General features: G+C 38.4%; 1 protein-coding gene across 31 annotated transcripts in view; it reads left to right on the forward strand.

The window, feature by feature from the left end:
• The window catches only part of ADGRL2 (adhesion G protein-coupled receptor L2), a 392,188-nt gene that overhangs the window by 346,392 nt on the left and 21,306 nt on the right, over nucleotides 1-24,490 (forward strand). For 18 of the 31 annotated variants that reach the window (XM_063342769.1, XM_063342792.1, XM_063342793.1 and 15 more), the window contains 13 exons: nucleotides 130-144; nucleotides 1,079-1,879; nucleotides 9,592-9,888; nucleotides 10,427-10,530; nucleotides 11,372-11,557; nucleotides 12,610-12,648; nucleotides 15,561-15,744; nucleotides 17,623-17,745; nucleotides 18,014-18,219; nucleotides 19,297-19,470; nucleotides 20,537-20,746; nucleotides 21,739-21,959; nucleotides 23,235-23,301. In XM_063342769.1, the coding sequence (XP_063198839.1) occupies nucleotides 130-144; nucleotides 1,079-1,879; nucleotides 9,592-9,888; nucleotides 10,427-10,530; nucleotides 11,372-11,557; nucleotides 12,610-12,648; nucleotides 15,561-15,744; nucleotides 17,623-17,745; nucleotides 18,014-18,219; nucleotides 19,297-19,470; nucleotides 20,537-20,746; nucleotides 21,739-21,959; nucleotides 23,235-23,301 (2,627 nt within the window). The remainder of the gene's footprint in view (nucleotides 1-129; nucleotides 145-1,078; nucleotides 1,880-9,591; nucleotides 9,889-10,426; nucleotides 10,531-11,371; nucleotides 11,558-12,609; nucleotides 12,649-15,560; nucleotides 15,745-17,622; nucleotides 17,746-18,013; nucleotides 18,220-19,296; nucleotides 19,471-20,536; nucleotides 20,747-21,738; nucleotides 21,960-23,234; nucleotides 23,302-24,490) is intronic. The other 13 variants (XM_063342800.1, XM_063342770.1, XM_063342779.1 and 10 more) reach the window with 3 other exon arrangements.

Below are 24,490 nucleotides of genomic sequence, written 5' to 3' on the forward strand. Positions count from 1 at the left end.
GTGCAGTTCTTATTCTCCCTATATTTAGCGTCTGTTACTAATTTAATCTTTAGATTACTAGTCAATTTATGTTAATCTTCTTTCTTTTTTCCTTGCACTTTTTTATTTTTCTTCCGATGCTTAAAATAGAAGTGGAGCAAAAAGGTAAATAACGTACACAGTCCAAACCCCAGCTCCTTGTTATGTGCCTTATGGATGTTAACCTCTTCCCTTCCCCTCCCCACAACACTCTTATATTATGATAATCAGCAGGATCTCATAAGTACACCTCATAAAGAAGTCGACTGTTTGCAATAAAGTGACTTGGCTGCTTAAAGTAGGTGGCGGGGTATAGTGTCTGAAATACTTGGGCTGGAGGGAAGACTCCCTTGCTTTTTTCTCTCCCTTTCTCTTTGTCTTTCTTTCCCTCTCTTTCTCTCACCCTTGGGTAAATTCTTGTTAATCAAGTGTCATCTTGCCTGGCTTCCAGAACCCTCTCCATAGCATGCCATGGTTACAGGGTTTCCTGGTCTGTTTCATTCATTGCTTTGGTTGTGTTTTGTTTTCTCTGCTCCTAATTGCTTTCTCTATATACCTGATGATTTGTTTTGTTCCTTTATTTTTAATCGAGGCACCTCCTTTTTCAGCCTCACCACTTCTTAAAGTTCTAAACAAGTCGATGTGATTTTTTTTTGGACTGAAATGACCTAGCGCACTGCTGCACACCAGTTAAAAGCTCTGGAGCGTTAATGCGTACTCACTAAAAGTCTAAGACGAAAATGCAAGAGTAGCTCTACATTTTCAGCTGTCTGTGTATGCCATTGAGCCTTGGTCTGTACTAGTGAAAACAGTTCCCATCCACTTGCCATACTGGTACAGCAAGAACATGGTAACTTTAAGAAAAGTGGATGATAAAGGGTGATAATTGCATTAATTATAACATAAGGTATAATCTAGTGCCAATTAAATTGATTTTTTTTCTTCCTGACACAGTCATTATGATTTACCTACCTTTTTTTTTTCTTTTTTTATTTCTTTTTATTATGAGACAGTCTTAATTTGACATAATTCTTGTCTTACTTTTCTCTGTGACTGTTAGTTTTTGTTTGCCCGGGGACGTTGAAAGCAATTGTGGACTCACCGTATTTATATGAAGCTGAACAAAAAGCAGGTGCTTGGTGCAAAGATCCTCTCCAGGCTGCAGATAAAATATACTTCATGCCATGGACTCCGTATCGCACCGATACTTTGATAGAATATGCTTCTTTAGAGGACTTCCAAAACGGACGCCAGCAGACGACATATAAACTCCCAAATCGAGTGGATGGTACTGGATTTGTAGTGTATGATGGCGCTGTCTTTTTTAACAAGGAAAGAACTAGGAACATAGTAAAATTCGACTTGAGGACTAGAATTAAGAGCGGAGAGGCCATAATCAATTATGCTAATTACCATGACACCTCTCCATACCGATGGGGAGGAAAGACTGATATTGACTTGGCAGTTGATGAAAATGGCTTATGGGTAATTTATGCTACGGAGCAAAACAACGGAATGATAGTAATTAGCCAGCTGAACCCCTACACCCTGCGTTTTGAAGCCACCTGGGAAACGACATATGACAAACGGGCGGCCTCCAATGCTTTTATGATATGTGGTGTCCTGTACGTAGTGCGGTCGGTGTATCAGGACAATGAGAGCGAGACGGGCAAGAACGCCATTGATTACATCTACAACACCAGGCTAAGCAGAGGCGAGCACATGGACATTCCTTTCCCCAACCAGTACCAGTACATCGCCGCAGTGGATTACAACCCCAGAGACAACCAGCTGTATGTGTGGAATAACAACTTCATTCTGCGATATTCTTTGGAGTTTGGCCCACCTGATCCTGCCCAAGGTAAGGATTTGGTTTTTCTCATTTTTCATCTCTTTGTGCTTCCATTCAGGTAACTACGTTACATTATCTTTGGTCTTAGACTTGGCTCTTTGCAGGAAGGCAAGGAGGAGGAGTTTGCCTGCGCTGTGCTGAGCAGTACAGCGTTACACTGGTGCAAGGCAAATTTGCAGCACCTGTGAAGAGAGATGGAATTACTTAATTTGCAGGCTTGTACTTTTCTTCTTTTATTTTTTTTTTTTTTATACAAGTGTTTAGCTTTTCTGTGTTTGGCAATCGGTTGGGTAATAGCTTATTTACTTTATACCATCAGTCAGTTTCACTTTTATAGTTAAAGTAAGTTCGAGTTCATTCACGCTGAGCCAGAGCCCTGTTCCTGTCCGCTCGGTGTTACCTGACTTCTGAATTGATTACAACGTTCATGCAGACCTTTTAACTTCTTGGCGCCAGCAGTTGAGAGTGGTGTGTGCGGGGGGGTCCCAGAGGAGGTGTATGGGGTTAATGTGCAATACCAATCGTAAATATTTTTCTGCAGCCCTATTTTCACAGTTTCTAATGCCGGGTTAGACAAGATTATCTGACCTCTTTTTAGCAGGGTTCTCGGTAAGTTCATTACAATTGCAGTTCAGCTCACTTGAAGTTAGAACAACTAATTAGAACAACTACCTAAAAGACAAGACGCTTAGCTGCCAAAAGAGGAAAGAAAAACGGAGATCTTTAGGTTTCAGAAATCCCTAAAATGGCAAGAACAGGCACAGCCACATATTAACATCTGCAGGGGAGAGTAAATACCAAGAGAAATGCTCCGTGGCAGGAGATGCATGCAGCAAGGAACAGAATGTTGATAAGCTGCTTTAGCAATGAGGGTAATACTTCACATCTCTCATCTAACTGGTGTGCATGCATAGCAGCCGTTTTTTCTACTTCAAAAAAGTAGTAATAATGGCTTCTTCACGTGAAAAGTAGTTATCCCACTTCAGCGAAGCTGATTCATACACAGCAGTGCAAACAACTTAAGTGTGCACGCATCACCACCAGTATGCGTATAGCTTTTCCTAGGTACAAAAGGACGTAAGATGCAGCAGAACAAATCAGTTTAGAACTGATAGTCCTGCAGACCTCCCTGTCAACACGTGGCCAGGCTGAGGCAGGTTCCAGGTGTTTGGGGACTGAGCTCTGGCCGCGAGGGCAGCCGTCCTGGGAAGCTTTGCTCTCTGTACGTCAAGCTGGTCCACTTCTCAGGGGAGCTTTGGGACTGCTCTTAGCAGAGACATACCCACCTATGTAATTAGAAAAAATTTATAGCTTTCATTTTCATATGCTCTCATGCATGTCACTTTTCATTTGGTTTAACTGAGATGAAGATGCATTTTAAATTCTCCAAAGCTTTAATAGTCAGAGGAGAAAATGGAGGTGCAGGCTCTAAGTAGCTTTCACAGTTCAGGCAGCTGCCATGAATGTGGCAAAAGCTAATCTTTAAATCATTGCATTGAGGGAAAAGTGTTAAGGAAGAGCAGGGAGAGAAGAAAAGGCTTTGTAGAATCCTTCCTCAGCTTTAGTAAACCACCAAAGGTGGTAAGACATTTCATGATGTTTTTATTATGAGAGAGTCTCCAAGATCCTAAGTTACAGTACATATACTGGCCACATCCCATCTAATATCAGAAAGAGATCGGGGCATCCACCAGCACCCCTTTAGGTTCCTGAGTTCCTTGCATGGGGAGAAACAGTTTATTCCAAACAGACCTAGACAAGAAGGGATCCAGGGCACACTGCAGGGTGCTTGCCTCTCGTCAGAGCTCTTTGCCCATTCACCCGTGAAGACAGAGGAGTATTTTTTGAGTGATGTACAAGTTCGCGTTTTAAATGCATTATGACAATATATTTCATTATGGCCTTTCTGGAATATAGAAACCATATAAAAATTTATTTATAGATTTATTTGAATACATGATGCGTATATTCACAAATGGTATTTTTCCTTATATAGAACCAATACAAAATATTTTAGTTTTGTGTGGATTTGTACATAGCAGATCTAGAATATGTTTCAGTTCATTTCCTCTTTTGCCTAAGCCAATTGCCTGTAGTTAAAGACTACTAAATTAAAGGAAAAAATATCTAATGTGATTGTCCTTGAGATGTACTGCTATAAAACCAAGAAAAGATTCTGTACAGTTTCTAACTCTATAATTTATTTGTATTGTATTCTCAGTTCCTCTTTGTTTCAGCACAAAGTCTGTATAAATTGAAGATCGATCCTTCTGTTGTTACACAGTTAAAGGATCTATATGTATAATACACATTTGAATTTTTTTCATCTCATATGACATTAGACCAGATTTTCAGCACGTTTGACGAAGGGCATTTTTGTGTTTCTTTTGATCTGTTTTATTTTGTTTTTTTTTTGTGGTTGACTCACATTTCTTAATCGTCTACTCAAAGACAGAGGTGTTAGGATAACATTCTTTAGATCACCTAACACAAGAAACTTCTAGTGTCTTTTCGCAATGGTACTTTAATATCAAGTATTTAATGGTGTCGCAAGGTCAGTGCCTCAAAATTGGAAGTCGTGGCCTTTTCTGTTCGAATGGTTAACTTGGGGCCATTGTGGGAAACTCAGCAATCTGTGTTCCTTCTGTTGCCGTGGGAGCAATAATGATATATAGACACACGCTGATTCTTTTTTTCCCCCCTCATCTATCTGTCTTGGCTATCAGTTCTCATCTACACCATAACTTCCAGCTACCCAGTGCTTCAAAAACAACAGTCTTTCTTCCTTCATGAAAGATGAATTTATCACATTTGAGTCACGCTTTTGGGGTCGAGAGTTTACATTTGCTCCCGGGGCCAAAATCTTGGACTCATCCATGACCCCAAATCTTCCTTTCTTCTCTGTTGTTTCATTTTTAAATCTACCTATGGAAACCTCTGAAATACCACTATAATTAACCTAATGTTGCCCTTGCCCTTGCTGCAAACCTACGCCATTTTCTCCTCTTGCAACTATGTTACGTGTTCCCTATATCCTTATTTTCTTAATCTTCAGATTTCTAAAACGGCGGATGCCGCAGCCAGGCTACCGTTTTACCCTGGCAATTGGGTAATTGTGTCTGCTGCCCTTAGAACTTCCCCCTTAACCTCATTCTTCATGTGGGTTTTTTTTGTTCTCTCTTCTCATGGGAATTATAGTACATAGATGCAGAAATGGCTTTCAGAGCTACAAGTAGGACTCGGATATTGCAGAAGAGTACATTTTATAAGGATGTGTAAAAATTACATTTAAAAATCAAAACCCTGATTTAGAACTAAAATAAAATACATCAGGCCCTGCAAAAAGCAACTATGAAAAACTGGGAACAAACCAGAGTTCTTATATCCTTGGTAAATTTAGTGGATATGTGTCCTGTTACGTTCTTTCTGAAGGAGGTATCCAAGGGACCACATGAATCCTCATTGAAATAGGAATTTTTAAAGGAATTTTAAGTTAAAAAGATCAGGAAGAATGAAGGGAATTTTCCCCCTAAAAAGTGAGTATGAGCATTACATTGTAAGGTTTCCTTGGTAACAAAAAGAAGATAAATCCTTTTGTTCTGTGTTAGTGCGTTAGGGAGAGATTTCATCTACACTCATCCCAATTTGCGCTAACTGTGCAAACTGTTCAAACTGAAGTTGTCTCCCCTTTTGTACCATGATACCCATCATTAAGTTTTATTGGATCACTGCAGGAAAATATGGATGTTGTGAGTGCGGACAGAACAGAAATTCGGAGAGTACTATCACCAAGGGCTTGAAATAATAGGAAACCAGTGCAACTAAATCTTTATAATGCCAAGAATCTACGACAAAGTCATGCAGGAAATTGTTAAGTAAATTAGATCTTTACTATTATATCGAGTCTGATACACTACAGACTGATGAAAGAGCGGTTGTACAAGTAAAGACAACATAATGGGGACCAGATAGCACGTTTCTTCATCATAGGTATTTTGCTAATTTTGTGGCGTATTTATTATCATTTTCAAGGTATAAATTTATAAATGGCTGTGTAAACATTTCACTTCCAACTAAATACGATTTGGCAGGGTCAATAGAGTACTGGCCAGCATAATAGCTGGAACCTATAGGTAATTAGGTAAGTCTTAGTGACTTCCCTGCTATTCACTGAAGCATGAAAACAGGCACATAGCGGTAATAAGCAGGCGGCAGGGAAATCTGGATTTGCACAGGTTTGTGATCTCTCTTGCTTCGCACAGCAGCTCAGTGTATGACACCTTTTGAAAATGAAGGCAGGTACATAGATTTTCATGTGTCCAAATATAGTGAAATATCTGACCGGTAAAAACACATGTTTAACTGAAAAATCCATGCAGCTCATTTCTAAAATTACCCAGATGCCAGAGATGGAAATGGAGCCATTAGTATTTTCAGAAGTGGAACATCATCTGGGCATTCCAACACAATTTTAAGTCTAAGGTCAGAGCTGTATTTTGGGTAGGGATTTTTTTTGTTTTGGCTTGGTTTGTTTATTTTAAAACGTATTTTATGCCTGCTTAGAACGGAAACCTGTTGGCAAAGAATACTAGATAGCTTGAGTGCCTTCTCTAAATCTGCTCTTCACTGTCAGTTGGGGAAACAAAGTTACTTTTCCCCTGCTGTCCTAGGCAATTGTGTTATGTTTTTTATAGACATCACACTGTTAAACAGGTGTTAAGTTTTACTCCAGTGGTGTCTTCATTTTTAGAAACAGATAGTATGCATAACTGTTCAGATCAGCTGTTGGGAACTGCATGAAACAAATGTAAATTAATTACTCTCAACTAGCATCTTTGGATTTACTTCCTATTACTCTTTTTCTTATTTTTTAATTTTACAAAGACTGTCTTCATCTGATAATGAGACACACCTATTCTTAAAAAAAAGGAAGACGACAGAAGAGGGTTTGGTTTTCTCCTCGGCATGTCAAGCCTAGTCAAAAAGTCCAAAATAGAATCACGCATTGTAAAAGCAGCTTTTTTGGCATTGGACAAAAGTTACTCATCTTCAGCCTTGTACAGGCTCACCCCTGCTGCTTGGAATAATAGGTTAATACCCTCGACGTGGAGTTTGTTCTTCTTCTTAGTTGCGGCATATTAATCATCAGTGCCATTATCTTATATGGGTAAAGCGCTCGGCAAGACAGTGCCTGGCGGCCGGCAGATGCCATCACCCTCAGCTTTCAGAACAAGACACATCAGGTGGTGGCAGCTATCGTGTGTCTTCTTGCAGCTCCGGAGAATGGTCTTGCAGATTGAGTTCCCCAACAGGTCATTAAAAACAAAATGATCTGCCTTCTAAAAGCTACATGTATTCCTTAAAATGATGTGTTCGGTCGTTTCTTATTTTTCCAGCCTCCTTCTTTCCCAGACTTCCAGCACTGTCTGAACTTCCCTGGCGCATTCTTAAATATACTGACTTCTCTCCTTTTCTTAAATTTAATTCAGGAGAAAATCTCTCAGAAATGATATGTATTTTTTGCGGTTTTGTGAGAGAGGTGGTTTGAAGTCTTTCTCCTAAAATGTGAGGTACATATTTCTAAAGTATGTGCTACTGCTAAGCTATGCAGGTCATTCTTGAATCATAGGTGATATGCTTGGAAATTGATTTTAATGGATAACGTGAAAATTATTCTACCTAAAGTTGTGTAATGGCAGCAGGATATTTTAGCTCAGGGTGCAACACAAAATATGTTCTGAAAATTGTTACCTCGCTACTGAACTTCAGAGAGTTGTTATGAATTCTTACAGCGATATTTTGCTCCTGAGACAAAGCTATCCTAAACATCATAGGTTTTGAGTAGTAATTGCAATAATGCTAATACACATTTCAGTGATTAAATATGTACTAATTAGCACAATGTGTTAGGGGAGGGATAGTAATAATTGGTTGTCCCCTGCATCATTCTCCATCCCCACCAGTTCCCCGTTCCCCAGGACCTGATTCAGCAGGCGCTGCCTGACACTTTTGCAAGTGATTGCAAATGCTTTTGACAAATGTTAATTGGGAAAGCACTAGAAGGCTGGATGCATTGTAATCAAAGGAAAATTACAGCAGTTTCGCAAGATGTCAGGCAAGCACTTGCAGAACGGATCCGGGGATTTCGACGGGTTTCAGCGTAGCTGGCTGCGCCAGGAGTTCAGCACAACTGCAGGGGAGGAAAAGCACAGCTTTGCATTCAGTCTTCAAAAGCAGATCGTGATCTTCAAAAACTCGCTCTAAATTTGTATGAAAATAAAAAAGATAAATTCGTATTTGAGTTTCCTCATATATTATAACTGAAATGTAATTGAAAAGGGATTTTGAAATAATTGATTATCTGCCAAACTACTGAAAGTTAATCTTATTCAAAACACTGACTTAAAAAAACATATGCTGAAAGGAAGTGAGGCAGCTCTTCTTTTGGTTTTTGTTTATGATTTAATTTAGAGAAGATGCATTGTCCAGTAAGTCAGAGTTCAAGGGTGTAGCAGAAGAAAAAAAAAAAAGAAAGAAAAAAGCCACTTTATTCACTGAAGTTAATCCTAAAATTAGCTTCATTTATTTCAGTATCAGTTAGGATTTAAAGAATACTGGCTACGAGTTTATTTATTCTCAGCACAAGGATCTGCGCTTTTATGTGCCTATAAAGCACAGTGAACACTAATGAAGATTGGGAAATAACTAATGATAACCGTTTGGGTTAGATTGCTCACTTGCGTTGTTTCAGCCATTGCTGGGCATGCATTTGGAGGTGATGAACAGGAATGCGGGGCTGTTGTCTGCAGTAGCATTAGGTGGTACCTAGAACATTAAGCATTCCCTAGTACTGTCCCCCCGAAGCCTCACAACCAGGCCGTGGCTCGGGCTGTGCCTCGGCCGCTCCCGATGTGGCGGCGCCTTCCTGACACGGGGCAGTGGAGTCAGCGGCCGCCGGTCCCAGGCAGAAGCGATTTGACCTAAGCCGATCCTAATGTTGCATAAAAGATTAAACTAGGTTCCTGCCACCGGCTTGACCGACTTGTGTCTTCATACCTGCTTTATCAAAAAAGGATGTTAAGGCCCGAAACGTTCCAACACGAGAACACCACGTACATGCTCGGGGCTGCTTCTGTTGGGAGCTAATGGGGCATGCTGCGGCACTCTCAAGCAGAATGACTGCCGGGTAGGAAGATGTTATCGTAATTATTTTCCTGGAAGGTGTGTAGTGGGTGAAGTTTTGGGGTCTGTTTTTTTTTAAAATGGTCTTGTTAGTTACGGCCCGCTGCCTTTGTTGTTAAAGCTGGACTGCATTGTTTACGGCATGCTGATTCAAATGATTCTGTCTATTGAGTTATTCCTTCTGCAAAAGTGATTAAGTAATCTTTAATTGCTTTGAGCGTGTTTGTTATGTACTGATAACTCCTAGTACTGCCTTTCAGCCTTTAGAAATATAACTATCAATTTTTATTAGGGAAGATACTATTTGGAGAATGTGCTGAAACATCATACTGGTATGAGCTGGGCATAAAAAAAATAATAAAATCAGTCCAAGTTATATCTCGAGCACCCAGAATAGCAATAAGAAAAGACTAATATTAAGATAAAGGAAAGGAGACACCAGAGAATCCTTTAAAACGACATAAATAACATTTAAAGAACTTTTTTTTTATAATTCCGAAGTCATTTACTTTATTATTACTCTAATTTTCTCTGTGCAGTGCCTACCACAGCAGTGACAATAACTTCTTCAGCAGAGCTGTACAAAACCACAGTGTCAACCACTAGCACTACATCACAGAAAGGTCCCATAAGCACAACATTAGCTGGAGGAACAAAGGAAGGAAGCAGAGGACCCAAGCCACCGCCACCCGTTTCCACAACCAAAATTCCTCCTGTGACAAGCTTTTTCCCTTTGCCAGAGAGATTCTGTGAACCGACTGAGGCCAGGGGGATTAGCTGGCCTCAGACACAAAGAGGAATGATGGTTGAACGCCCTTGTCCCAAAGGAACACGAGGTATTGCCTTTAAAAATATCTTGATTTCAAGCAGACATTTCAAAAGCAATGTGCTGCTCTCTCATGGTGAATTTTTTTTTAATCTCAAGCTGTCTGTTACAGGATTTTTTGTTACTTGGAGAATGCGGTATCTATAGGCAATGGTCAAGTTTTAATCTACAAACGGCATTTGAGTGTAGCTGCAGAATTACCTTGTGCGTGTGCTTTTGAGAGGTCAAATTTTAGGGCTTTGCTTGAGGCCTGTTGTGAAATATGCTTACAGCTGCCTTTCTCATTATGAGCTCCCCTCTGGATGAGCTCCAGGAAAAATCAAGGGCTTTTTGTTTGTTTGCAGAAAACGTCTGGTACTTTTCACTGACTTTTTTTATTGCTGTTTGTAATCTACATTATTTCCTTACGTTTTTGTCAATTATTGTCAACTACCGCCATTAGCGGCATTCAGAATTTAACATTGCTTAGGAGCACAGGGTAGCCGATTTCCTGAATGCATGCAGAAAAATGGTTTCCATTTCACTGTAGTTTTTTACATCTGTTGTAGGAACTGCCTCGTATCTCTGCGTGGTCTTAACAGGAACGTGGAACCCCAAAGGCCCTGATCTTAGCAACTGCACCTCACACTGGGTAAATCAGCTGGCTCAGAAGGTTGGTTGAAACCTTTTAATCTGGTGTACGCTAGTGATTAAGGATTTTAACTCAGAGCATTAATAATTCAGTTTATTGAAGACGTCTTTATTACTCTGTGTTCATTTAAAGTAGAAGGAGTTACGCATACTTCGCGTGCAAAGCATTGGCCAACAGTTAGGTTCATAAGTGCGTTTTGGTACGCTCTCCCTCTAAGTTCTTGTATTGAATCTATGATTATGTGTTTTCATCACTATTCAAAGCAAAGTAGCTTTGCTGGTGTTCAAAAAACAAAAGCTATATTTGCTTAATAAATCAAATATTATAAATCACACAGCAAAAACTGTGGTATACAGCAAGGTTTTTTGGTTCAGGAAAAATTATACTGTAATAAATAGATTTTTGTCTGAGTGCATTAATAACAGTATGATTAGAGCGCAGAGCCACTTTCTGTGTTTTCCCTCCCTACTGAGATTTACTAAGTTTATGAAAACTGGATAATTTGTTGTCAGTACCAGGCTACTTGACTTTCAAATGCCTCAAGCACTAGTATGAACAAATAGATTTCTTACTGTCTGATAATGGCAGTAGAATAAAAGTAAGGATGAAGAGAAGATCTAGCCCAGAAGTCCCAGTCTGATTTCTGGTTTTGATGGCTGTTAAGAACTGCTTTTGTGTGTCATGGATCTAAGAACCTTTAATCTTCTGAGATAAAGAGAACGTTATTGGTCTCAATTAGTTGCAGATTTCAATGTATGTGCAAATGGTTATTTCACCACAACAAAGGTACACAGGGAATTGGAATTAGGAGCCACAAGCAGAACAAGGGACCCTGCTGAGATAATATAAATTGTCATTTCAGATCAGAAGTGGAGAAAATGCTGCTAGTCTGGCCAATGAACTGGCTAAACACACCAAAGGACCGGTCTTCGCTGGCGACGTTAGTTCATCAGTGAGGCTGATGGAGCAGCTCGTGGACATTTTGGATGCTCAGCTGCAGGAACTGCGGCCCAGTGAAAAAGACTCTGCTGGAAGGAGTTATAACAAGGTACACACCTCCCGTCACCTTCTCCTGCTGGGATAACCACTGCCCTTGGGGGTTTTTTATTTTTTTTTCCTTTCAGAAATACTAATCTATGCTTTGCTTCTGTGTGCTTATAGTTCTGGAATAAACATGTAAGAGAAAACAGCAGTAAATACACAGCGGAAAGTTGCAATTACCTTCTCTAGGGAATAAGATATAATTCACAATAGCTGACTGGTCCTGAAATACATAGCTGTGTCCCTTATTAAAATCTGGAATGTGTTATAACTAGTATGAGGGAAATGGGCATTAGCTCTCAGAAATTCTGTAACAAATCAGCGTGTTTATGCAGTGAACCTTTTAACCCTGAACATGTAATAAAATCAGTGGGATTCTGCATGGGTGCAGGGCTTTATTTTAATCTGACTTCCTGCAGAAAAATAACACTTTCTTAGCCTTTAAAGACGCCAACATCACTTATAATTGATATTTATAAAAATGCTTAATACGCATATCTAAAACACAAATAAGTGTTTTCTCCGAAATGATGTTCAGAGAAACATTTCAGAGAAAACATATGTCTTTCTGGTTAAAATACAAATCACAAGTGTTATTACTATTCCTCTTTTTCTCAGAGGAAATGCTGTATTTCTCGGCATCTTCCTTGCATCAGCTTAGTCAACAAGCTACAAACGAAATTTTTTCAGCCACCTTTAGAGAGAGATCTCCATGCACTCCTGTATTATTTTGGCAACAGTTTTATTTACAATCCCTGGCTGCCCTTAAAAGAGTTTTCCCAGAGACAGATCAAGTGCCCACACAGGGATTTTCTTCTTTAACCTTTTCACACAAATCCCACAGTTTGGGCAAAGATATCTGGGAACCTGTATAAAGGTTGGGGAAAAACATTTCCTGTGTGATTTTTTTTTTTTTATAGTCATTGCTGGACAGAAACTAGACTCATGTCCAGGCTATAGTTCAAATTCGGGATTTGAAACACCAGACTAATTTTCTGCTATTTCTGAAGCTTTCCAGAATGTCTCTAACTTCTGATTTTCTTTTTTCTTACTAAAAAGCTCCAAAAACGTGAGAAGACATGCAGGGCTTACCTTAAGGTATCTCTCCTGTGCTGTCACCCTGCTTTCTCCCTGCTTCAGCAACCTGCCACGCTTTATCATCTTGCTGCATGATCCTATGTATTTCAGTCTTTGATAAATGTGTATTGTGCCCCATATCAGCCGTACAAATGTTGGCTTTACACAGGTATAACACTCAGAAAAAAAACCTTAAAGATCAAAGTTTATACCTCTTTTACCTCAACTTGTTCAAAACTAAAAAAGCAGAAATGGTTATTATCTGAATTGGAAGAAACATGTCTCTCATAACACAACTTTGGGTAGAGGAAAAAGCTGGCACCTTAACAGAAATTACTTCAGATTGGTAGTATTTTATATCAAAGACTGTTTGGAGTTAATTTGCTTGCATGAAAAATGTACATTATATAGCCTGCTTTGTTCTTTGTGTATTGTTGTACCTAGTAAAATCACTCTTTCTTACAGTTTTAAGAGTTGTTACAAAGGCCAGATTCAGTGACTTCAGGATAAAATGTAAAGACAGACATTTCTCTAACCTTACTAGTAAAATGTGTGCCATGTGTCCCATTAACCAGGCTATATGGAAGGCATGTAACACATTGTTACCCGATTTTCAGTTTCTTTCATCTGCTGTAGAATGGTTGTCCGTAGTTGCCAGCTCCTGCTCTGCAATATAATGCCACTAATGCCACCGCGCGCCTATGAAGAAGAGAAAAAAGTCCTAGGGCAGATCGTGTCTGGCTCTGAAAAAATTTATTGCACCTTTTTTTCAAAGTTTCTTTTGAAATACTGATTTTTACTTGCACCCTTTGAGATAAAATGTAAGAACGATTTTTGAAAAGAACTTTGAAATACTTTGCAACATAATAAAATAATTCAGGCTCTTACCGAAGAGACATTTCTCTGTACAGGACGCTTTTGTCTTTTATCCTTCAGCCCAGGAAGGGGATGGGAGATGTCCAGTTACGCAAAAATTTGACAAAAAGAGACAAAGATCTGGAGAGTAATTCACTTCTCAAAAAATAACAATTGTAGTAGTTTTTTATTAGAAAATATTTTTTAATAGTAAGGGGAAATCCAGTGGATATGGTTTGAGTAAACTGAGTTTTCATACTTCATTTTCAATAGTACGCATGAACGTGAGAAGAGCAGTAGCGGGGTTGCTCTGACAACTGCATCACAGGGACTGCGTGGTTTTCCACTGCCTGGTCACCTCTCTCTGAGAGGAGAGAATGCCCCAGAAATGTTACTGGATCATTTTCCACAGGGAAAATGCAGAGTTAGATTTTCCCATAATAAATAAAAAGCATTTCATATTAATGAATGCATACCTCCAGCGCTATATAGAGATACACAAGAAATGGTAGCACAACCTTAATTTCCAACTGGTGTCATTTTCTGTAGGTCTCAAATGGGCTTCTCTGCTTAGATAAGACTAATAAACCTCTTGAAATTACAAATCAAAAGCTGACTTACGCTATGCAAATGAAGCAAGTTCCCACTTTGTGACAGAGGATTCATTTGTACCTCAGATTAGAGGCTCCGATCTGTATTTCTTGGTGACTAATGAATCTGGCCTCTGCAGACCAATTTCTGTTCCACTCTAGTTAATGGCTGCAGCAATATCAGTGCGAGCATTTTGACTATTCTGTCTCCCATTAGAGAAAGAAAAAAGGCTTTAATGCCACTTCGAAGTATCTTCCACCTGCCAGGAAGGTCGTGGTGGCTCACAATGCAGACAGAAAGAGGATATTAAAATGGATTAGGCTAATTAATCTTGCTCTGACAATAGCCTTGACCAACTTTTCCTATTCGTTTATTTGCACAATATGGCATTCCAGACCGACATCTTTCTGTTTGTACAATGTGTTCTGTTTCCATTCCTAGTGCTTTTAAATTGATCAAACAAATTATATATATGCTTAATGACACATTATGACTAGGTAAATGGGACAGAGTAAACAGGGTGTTTCAGCAATGCATGTCGTACTCAATGCACAGCATACTCAATGCACAGTTACATTATGCATTAATGTAAGAGCCTGCCTTCAATTGATTAACTGATTACTGTGATTGATTGGATTATTTTGTAAAAATAATGTAATCATGTCACTGAGTTCTTCTTCTTCCTTATTTACTGTTACTTTATATGCAGCTTAATGAACCTTAAAACATGATGATAGAGTTGTTACAAGAAAGACTTTTTAAAATGGCAGCTTTATTCAGTTTTACAGTTTTGCCTTCACTGATAACAGGGACAGTCAGTGGACATCTTGTTTGCTCTATTGATTTCCTTTTTTAACTGACCTTTGTGCAGGAATGGGAGTTAGTAATCTTTTTAAGTATCTATGAACAGGTACAGGACAGGAGGGGGAGTGAGAGTGGCCCGGGCTAATTTATATCCACTGAGTCAGCTTCATTTCATGCCTCCTGTAATAAAGAAGGCAGTTTGTCATAGACAAGTAGTTTATAGTGCTATGGCTGCATGCGTTGGGCTAAGTTTCCAGAAGAGTATTGTTGTCGTTTTAGGCTAAACAGCAGAATGCCAGTTTTGGCGTTAGTATTTTTAAATAGAAGTTACACATTTTGACATTAGCTCTAAGATGAAAGCTTCAGGCAAAACTTCTAGCATTTATTTTTACATTTTTCAGCACATTAATAAGACTGTCTTTATATCTGACGTGAGACGAGTCAAATCTGCATGTTTACCACTTGGAGACCACACAATGCTAGTGGCTAACTGCACTTCTATTAATGCTAATCCAGAGAGAGGATGGAAAATATTTTTACGTTGAAAATAGTTTTCTAGTGCCATTAAATCACAGTAAATCATTCAGACAGTTAAGTATTATAATTGTCACCAGATAACGTTGGAAATTTTCCCCAGCTGCCTAGGGCAATCAGACCTAATGATAGTTTTCTAATGAATGCAGGCAATTGTGGATACAGTGGACAACCTGCTCAGGCCTGAAGCTCTGGAGTCCTGGAAGGACATGAATTCTTCAGAACAAGCCCATGCAGCCACAATGCTACTCGATACGTTAGAAGAAGGGGCTTTTGTCTTGGCTGATAATCTCTTAGAACCAACTAGAGTCTCAATGCCCACAGAAAATATTGGTAAGTGAATATTTTTTCAAGTATAATTTAAAGTGTTATGCATTGCTTTACACAAAATCAGGAAAAAATATTCCAGATAGACACATACTCTTGGAAAGCTGAGCTGCGCAACGTTTCATGGAAAGGTAAATGCTTCTAGGCGGGGGAGACACGCTTTTCTTGTTTAGGTCTTCAAAATTAGTATTCTTCTTTAGTGTCATTAATACAGTGTAAAATGGAAAGTAGTTGGTGTTGCAAAGTTGATTTACCACTGAAAAATCATTAGCAGAACGTATGGGAATGAAGAGTGCTTAAATGGCAGAGTATGGATTTTTTTGAGGTAACTGCTTTCTGTAGAGCTGCAGAAATGCCTTCCTGTTATATATAATCTGTTCCTAATGAATTTAAATTACTTTTTTGCAACGTACTCTGCCAGTTAAATATTTTAGGCGCTCAGAACATGGGCCAAATGTTTATATTAAACATGACTGCCTTCAGGTAAAAGTGTGTTCAGTGAACTACATCTCCCATAATGCAGAATAGCTATGCTCCAGAGACTGCAAAATAGCTGAAGATAGTTGGAGCATAATTTGAAATTTAAGTGGTGACAGAGAAATGAAGGGGTTTGGAGATGTGCAAATATTGGTACACGGGATGTGTTAAAGCAAAAACCATTGCTATGCATAAAATAATTCCTTCATCGTATTACAGAGATGAATCTAGTCTCAGAGAGGTACAAGGAAGCTGAAAGTCTGCTAATTTGAGGGGTACCGAGATGGAGACTGCAGAAATGAGACTTTCCATCTTCCGATCTCTGCATGCGTGTAGCTGTAGAAGACAATTCCTTGTAGTTTTCAGTTTGAGTAGGAAGATACTGGGAAAAGATGGGGAAAGGTGTTACAGTCCATTATCAAAGTAACTGCACCAGTTGTTTCTGAAGGAATGTGGATAGAATCACAGAAATCTCTCTCAGGATGTACATGAGCAGGATGAACATGAGTTCCATGGAGCTCAGTGGACCGTCTGAACATCACTTCTTGTGATAAGCTGACTTCAAGTCATAGTTACTACCACATTACTGATGCTATGCAAGCCTGAAGTCCCAGCGCACATATCTATGTGTGGCTTGGAGGAACAGAAATCATTCCCTAATTTCATACCTTTTGTCCATCTATAGTTTAGTCCTGTAGTTAGACCAGTTTAATATAATGCAGATTTTACATACGCAAGGGGATCCAGCCTTCGATGGTAATCCCATGGAAGCTTTCCAATATACAATGTGTTATTAAATTAAAACTTAAGTAAGGCTGAGTGGCATCTAAGTTTTCAATTTAAGTATTTTTTAGCAGAAGCAATAAAATGGTTTCGTATAAACCTTTATACAGAATTAGATTTAGGAAAAAAAAATAGAATTTTTTTTTAGCTACAAATACTGATTTAGCTAAATACATGGCATAAGTATACTTAGGCGTTCATTTGCTCACTGTTTTAAAAACTCTTTATATCTAAATTGATACTTAAAGTTCTAAATCTGTTAGCAGAGGATACTGCATAGACATTAGGAGCTTCAAAATTAATATTTCTCTGCAGCATGTATTTTTAAGTGGATATTTTGGGGGCAGAAATTAAAACAAGGTTTGATGTCATGTTACCTCTACTAAAGTGCTGTCGTTTTAGTAGTGTTCGGTAGGTTTAGTTAAAGAAACTAACTCTGTGTGCTCGAAACATGCAGGTACAGATTTGTCTTACAGTGGTAAATGAGGACAGCAGTGTGAAAAAACTAAATAGAATGGGGGGAAATACTGTTGTCTGGCATACTGTAATGTGACCAAGAGACTTTCTCTACATTCTCCTTTTTTACCTTTTTTCTTTTTTTTTTTTCCCCTCTGGTCTGCTTAGTTTTGGATGTTGCAGTGCTCATTACTGAGGGCCAAGTGCAGGACTTGAAATTTCCTCAGGGCAGTAAAGGAGGCAACTCGATTCAGCTCTCTGCAAGCACTGTGAAACAGAACAGCAGGAACGGTGAGTCTTGGGCATGGAGCACTGAAACTCCATTAACTTTTCTAAAACCTACATTGCCTCCCCTAGTTAAAATATCAAAACAAAACATAACAAAACTGCTTCATGGCTTTTTCTCAAAGATCGTGGGTACCTGGGACTGTTTCTTCAAATCGATAGCCTGAAAATGCCTCTCCGTTTGCTGATACTTCATTGTCAGTTCATTGGAGTACAGGTTGCTCCCTTTGTGTAGACCTCTGTGGCATGACGATGGGATTTTTTTCTTTTGTAGGATTAGCAAAACTGGTTTTCATCATTTACAAAAGTTTGGGCCGTTTTCTCAGTACTGAAAATGCAACCATAAAGCTGGGCAGCGACTTTGCTGGGCGAAATAGCACGATCGCAGTCAACTCCCACGTCATTGCAGCCTCCATCAACAAGGAGTCCAGCCGGGTGTACCTGACTGATCCTGTGCATTTTACGCTGGAACACATTGATGTGAGTTATGCTAATGAATTAATGGGAAGGTCATAAAATCAGCAAGAGAGAAAAGCAATGCAGAAAAATAACCTTTTTTCCATTTGAATTTTATATGTTAGACTAGGTCAGAGACACAAGCTTAGTTAAGTCTATGAACATAAAATTAAATGAGCCTGGTTCAGTGATTATTAGAACTTAAGTGTATTCTTAATGAAAGCTAATTCAGTAATCAACATGAAAATGTAAATGACTAATTTGTTTCTAACTGAAAATTAACTCTTACCTTAGTAGCAGGGTGGAAAATAACACTTAAAGATTCTTGATGGTCTGATGTAGCAAGTTTTAATGACACTTTAACTTTTAACAGTAATTTTGAACCAAGTTCTGGAAGCCTAAACAAATGGTTTAGATGCAGTTATTCAGTAAAGAATAAAGTGTTTTATCTTGGTTTGTTATGCTTTCAATTTGTGTATACTTTCTTCATGGTAATTTATTTGTTGGTTAGTTTGGTTCTTTCTGTTTTGATGTTTGGTCCTTTTTGTTTTCACATCTCATATGGGGAAAGTAAATAATCACTACCATGGTAGAGAAAATATGGCTGGATTTTCCTCTCATTTTGCCCCTTTTTTAAAATCTGTTTTGATTGTTTTTCATCAAAATAGATAGGCGTTTCCTGGTGTCTGTTCACATGACTTTGGCCTGACCAAAGTGAGAATCAAAGGAAAAAGATCATATTTTCAAATTCTCAATTACAGGAGAAATATCTTCAGAATAAATTCACAGTCCTAATTTGGCAGAAAGCAAAAATGGCTATAATGTACCATCAGTGCATAAAATCGTAAGATGCAAATTGTAATTGTTTAAAATTGGGTCTACAGTAATTGAGACTACACTTTAGAGTGTTTCGGACTATAAAGTCCCTTTTAAACTAGGTGTCTTCCTTGTATTACATAGTCCACAATTTTGCTGATGAAAATCTTTATTGTCCGAAACATGCAAAGTTTAATCTAAATTACCCTTTACACATATTAAACAATTGTTATTGCCATCTTAGTGTGCAAAATCCTCATTTTATGTTATCCTTTTATCTCGCAGCCTGACAATTATTTCAATGCAAATTGTTCCTTCTGGAACTACTCAGAGAGGACTATGATGGGATACTGGTCAACTCAAGGGTGCAAACTGGTTGACACAAATAAAACCCATACCACGTGTGCTTGCAGTCACCTAACCAACTTCGCAATTCTTATGGCTCATCGTGAAATTGTGGTAGGTAATGATGTTTCTAGCCATCGGCAGGGAACAAACTTTTAAAGATTTAGCTTTAGATTTTTAGCAACATCCAAAATTGCTGAAGTTTCTTGAGTATTTATAGCTTCTACCCACTCTTCCCAAAGCAATTTGCTTTCTGTAGCACTTTTCTTCCTCACCCATAAAGTTACAAGCAAAATAACAGGAAAGAAAAACAAGGAAGGACAAGAGTTTTCTTCAGGTCATTTTTTAAAGTTACTGAGCACCCTTAGAGCCATTTTGCAGACTTCCCCTCAGTACAGCTGGAGAGTATCTGTAGGGGCAGCTGTGCCAACTGTTCCCTGGACGTACAAGTGCCAGCTCTCCTTAGAGCAGGAAGGTCAAGGAGCTTCCGTACTGGTTGTTTAATGCCTCTTCATGCTTTGAAATTTTGTTGTCTAATTAAAACATTTATTGGATGTCAGGGGGCCCGGAGCATGCAATATTTGCAAGGAAGTTTGACTTTTCGTAAACGATTTATATTTGGAAAGGTCGCTGAAAAGATAACCAAGATGACAAAGGTGATTCTGTCGCAACTGAAGCAAGGAGCCTTCTTTAGCTAAACATGAGATTAAAGATGGAATTCCACACATCACGTTCTGCATTTTGTCCTAATTGGTGTGTAAATTATTGCTTTCTTCTCTGCTGCGGAGTCGCAGGTCTGTAGGAAAGAACACGTACTCTTATGGGAGGACCCAGGGAAATCTCTCCTCTTTGTTTGCATCAGAGCCTAGTGGCACTTTCAAAATGTTACGTTTCTCTACTTGGTCTTGTCTGACAAGTTTACAGCGAGTCATAAGAGTCAAAAGAAAAGCTATCCGATCTGGCTAAAGTAGTCACATTTTTCTCTCAGACCTGCTCGTCTTGCACTTACCCTAATCTGGCTCTTTTTGGAAGCTGACCTGAGACTGAGAAATTACCGAGTACATTTTGCCCATCTCATGTACTGAACAAGTAACTTTTCTGGATGCTACCTGTGAAAATAGGTTTTTGTTTATACTCATAAAGAGTCATATTAATTTTCTCCATTCTTGGTTATTTCTAGTACAAAGATGGAGTGCACGAATTGCTCCTCACTGTCATCACCTGGGTGGGAATTGTCATCTCTCTTGTTTGCCTGGCCATCTGCATCTTCACATTCTGTTTTTTCCGTGGCCTGCAAAGTGATCGTAACACTATTCACAAGAACCTTTGTATCAACCTATTCATTGCTGAGTTCATTTTCCTAATAGGCATCGATAAGACAGAGTACAAGGTAAGTTTTCTCTGTGTGTACTGATCTTGTTCTCTGAAGTGACTGTTTGAAATGGATTTGAATTAAAACATGACAACACTGCCAAGCTTTCAGCATTCTGACACAGCAAGGCTGAAATAAAAGCTCAATGTGAAAACAAAGTAGACATGTTCATAAATAGTATTTACATCCATCAAAAATATCACCGTGGCCTTAATTTCCCACTTACAGTAATGTTTTTCATTTTCAGTTGAGAAACATCAGCTATTAACGAAGCAGGTGGCTTAAACTTTTGAAAGGAGATGAAATTAAATGATGACGTACTAGGAACATATATATCTTCTCTCTGTGTATTCATATGTCTCAACAGCTATTGATTACTTTTTCGTATATATATTAGTACAGAGCCTTATTTATATATTTACTCATTTTTTACACTGCACATTCATGCAGGTTTTTGAGTTCTGTCATTCAGAAGCGATTCATTGGGTTGAAATCTAATAATTCGGTAGAGTTTAATCCAGAATTCAGCCAAAAGGGAGATAATTCAGGTTGATTTCTGTTACAACAGTGGAAACTTCCAAATTACAGCAGATGAAAATGGCATGATGGCTGTGTTATAATTTTAAATAAGCAGTATTACATTATGCATCTAGAACCAACTGTTCATGCCTCAGATTATCAAAACTGTAAGCCCTAAGACCATATGAGTTTCAAAATTAAAGACTTGCTTATAAAATTGGAAAGTCCAGTCTATAATTGAAGACTGGGGGTGAGGGCACAATTTCCTTATCTTCATTCATACTGCTGAGATGAATTTACTTTCTGCAGCTACTATGAACACCTTAGCATTTGGAAATGTTCCGTGTATGTTTTCAGGTAGGAAAAATGCTCTTGCGTTTGTGAAAGGTCTGTGGTGAAAGTATATGCTGTTCTGTTACACAGTGTTTAATTAGAGGTGTAACGATGTGAAGAATTTGTGGTTTATATTTCACCTTTCTTTTTCTTTGCAGATTGCATGTCCAATATTTGCAGGTCTCTTACACTTTTTCTTCCTGGCAGCCTTTGCCTGGATGTGTCTAGAAGGAGTGCAGCTTTATCTAATGTTAGTAGAAGTATTTGAAAGTGAATATTCTAGGAAGAAGTACTATTATGTTGCTGGCTACCTCTTCCCTGCTACAGTAGTTGGTGTCTCAGCAGCTATTGACTATAAGAGCTACGGAACAGAGAAAGCGTAAGTAATTGCAAGTGACCTGAGTGTTTTTCAAGTGAATAATTTTTTAAAGCCTATTAGCTGTCAGAGGGTCCCTGACAGACTAAAATACCATCTGAAAGCTTTATTGGTAAGAGAATGGCAACGCTGTGCACAAATTACAATCAAGTCTTTTGTAATTCTCTAGGTTCAGAGGATTTGTACTCTAGAGAGACCGATTCTAAATTATGGTCTTTCTTTTAACACAAAAGATTGACCTGAAACAAATTGAAAAAGTAAATAACTTTTTGGCCTCAAATGTATATTAAGTAAAAATTCTCAACTTAAAGTATCTTGACAGGCCTAACCGCCCAGTTTTAAGCTAATGCTTCATTAGATCTCTTTGTTCCAACTGCCCCTCTAGCTAACTCTCGTCCTGAATTATGACAGTACAATATTCCAAGCCATATGTTTCACTTTGATAATATTTTATCAGGCGGGTAGAGCGGGATTAAAATTAGCCACTGCCTTTTATTTACAAAAATACAGATACATACAGAAAGTGACAGAAGGTAGACAGAAAACATTTCTGAGGATTTGAGTTGCCAGAGGCATGAATTTGCCTTCCAATAGTGTTTACTTTGTCCTTTGATGAAATTAGTTACAGAATGGGAAGATACTGTTGACTACAAGGAAGCTGCTTGATTTTGCTACTGATGAAAGACAAATAAGAGCAATTCAGCAGGGAACTGGGCTGTATGAAAAACGAATCGCTAAGTGAAGTCAGCCCTAATAGGTTTACACGTAATTTAGTCTGGTATCACACATATTCTTTCTCTACTGTTCAACTCCCAGTTGGGGCATTTTATTTATACCATATTGTTTTTCAGCAAAACATGGCTTCTGAACGTTTTATGTCTTGTATTCCTCAGGAGTAAGGACTTTGTATATGACAAAGTTAAAAGCAGATTTTGAAGATAACATGGAATTACAGGAAAACCTTTGAAAAATACTTACTGCTGTTAGATTCGTTAGTCCATGATAGCACCTGTGACCAAATCTTTTGACTGGTTTTGTTCCTTCTTATATGTTAGCTGTTCCTGATGGTGTGTTTTCAAGCTCAATAGTTTTATTGAACAGGACTCATCAGAAGAGTTTCAGGTTAGGAAAAATTGACCATGGACTAAGTGATACTGTGCAATGTTTATCATTGTTACTGACAAAATGTTACCTTAAAAAGTTTTTTTGCACTTTCAATTTATTGAACTGAGGTGCTAATGCAATTGTTCACTTTTCATTCTCTTTTTTCCGTGATAGTTGCTGGCTCCATGTAGATAACTATTTTATCTGGAGTTTCATTGGACCTGTTACCTTCATTATTCTGGTAAGAACTTGGTTTTTTCTTTTCCTTTTACGTTGCCTCACAGCAAAGTTAAAAAGATTGAATAACATCAGTCAATACCGTCCTTATTCACAAGATATTTCATGAAAATGCTTATAAACAATTTGTAATGTGACCAATGGTTATATAAATGTTTAGAAATCTTTTAAAGAGTGCTGACCAAATGATTAATTGTCAAAGCTGTGGTGGCATAGCCATTTTTTCCTAATGGCTTGAACTCTGAAGGTCGTATTGACATGTGTAGTCATATGAAAAATCAGTGAAGTACTAAACACAGGGTTTTTTTAAAGGAACCATTATTATTGCTTTCAATTGAGTCATTGTTGTACACATTCCAGAATTTAACTGGTAATTATGCAACGTAATTATCTCAAAAGAGTGTTCTAACGTATTGGATAATGAAGTAAATCTTATATTCCATTGCACTTACAGAGTATTTGGATGTGTATTTGCATATGCATATTTTTCCATGACTACTACTGTGTTTATTTATGCTACATGTAGTATATGTCAGACGTACAAGTTCATCTGTTTCAGTATATATAATAGAATATTGTGTAAGCAGTAGAAAGCACGTACACGTTCTTGCAATCAGTTGAGTAAAGTCGTCGTGTGCATGCACACCGATCTGTACACCCACAGCTGTGTGCCCCGTTGTCTATTTAAGATTTAATATTGTGTTCATACATCAATTATCCATTCTCTGAGCACTTTCAGGTAAAAAGCGCATAGTCATCTGCCAACCCAGGGCAAAACCATCTCCCTGTTATTACAGGCTAATAATACCAACACCGCACAAGATAGGAATTTGGAAGGAAAGTAAATGCAAGATGTGCATTTTGGCTCACCTTGGTTTTCTCTGCTAGTTCAGTATCTTCAAAGCCTGGCTATGCGTGGGAAATATTCTAGAAGTCTGGTGCTGGGGATGTGGCCTATGTACATAGAAAGCTTTTCTCATAACTGCTGATAGTTTGGAAGGATGAATTAATTTGCTTTCATGCTTTTGGAAGTCTAAATAGTTGCCCATTCTCCTGCCTTTATACAGCAGTAGAGACATGAAATGTTAACAGAAGTTCGGTTCCCTTGACTTCCCAAATTCAGGAATTATATTTTGTCATTATTATTTTTGGAGCCTAAAGCACATGCATTAGGCATAATCAGGCATAATTTT

This window comes from Chroicocephalus ridibundus, chromosome 8 (assembly GCF_963924245.1).
Source record: "Chroicocephalus ridibundus chromosome 8, bChrRid1.1, whole genome shotgun sequence".
Taxonomy (NCBI): Eukaryota; Metazoa; Chordata; class Aves; order Charadriiformes; family Laridae; genus Chroicocephalus; species Chroicocephalus ridibundus.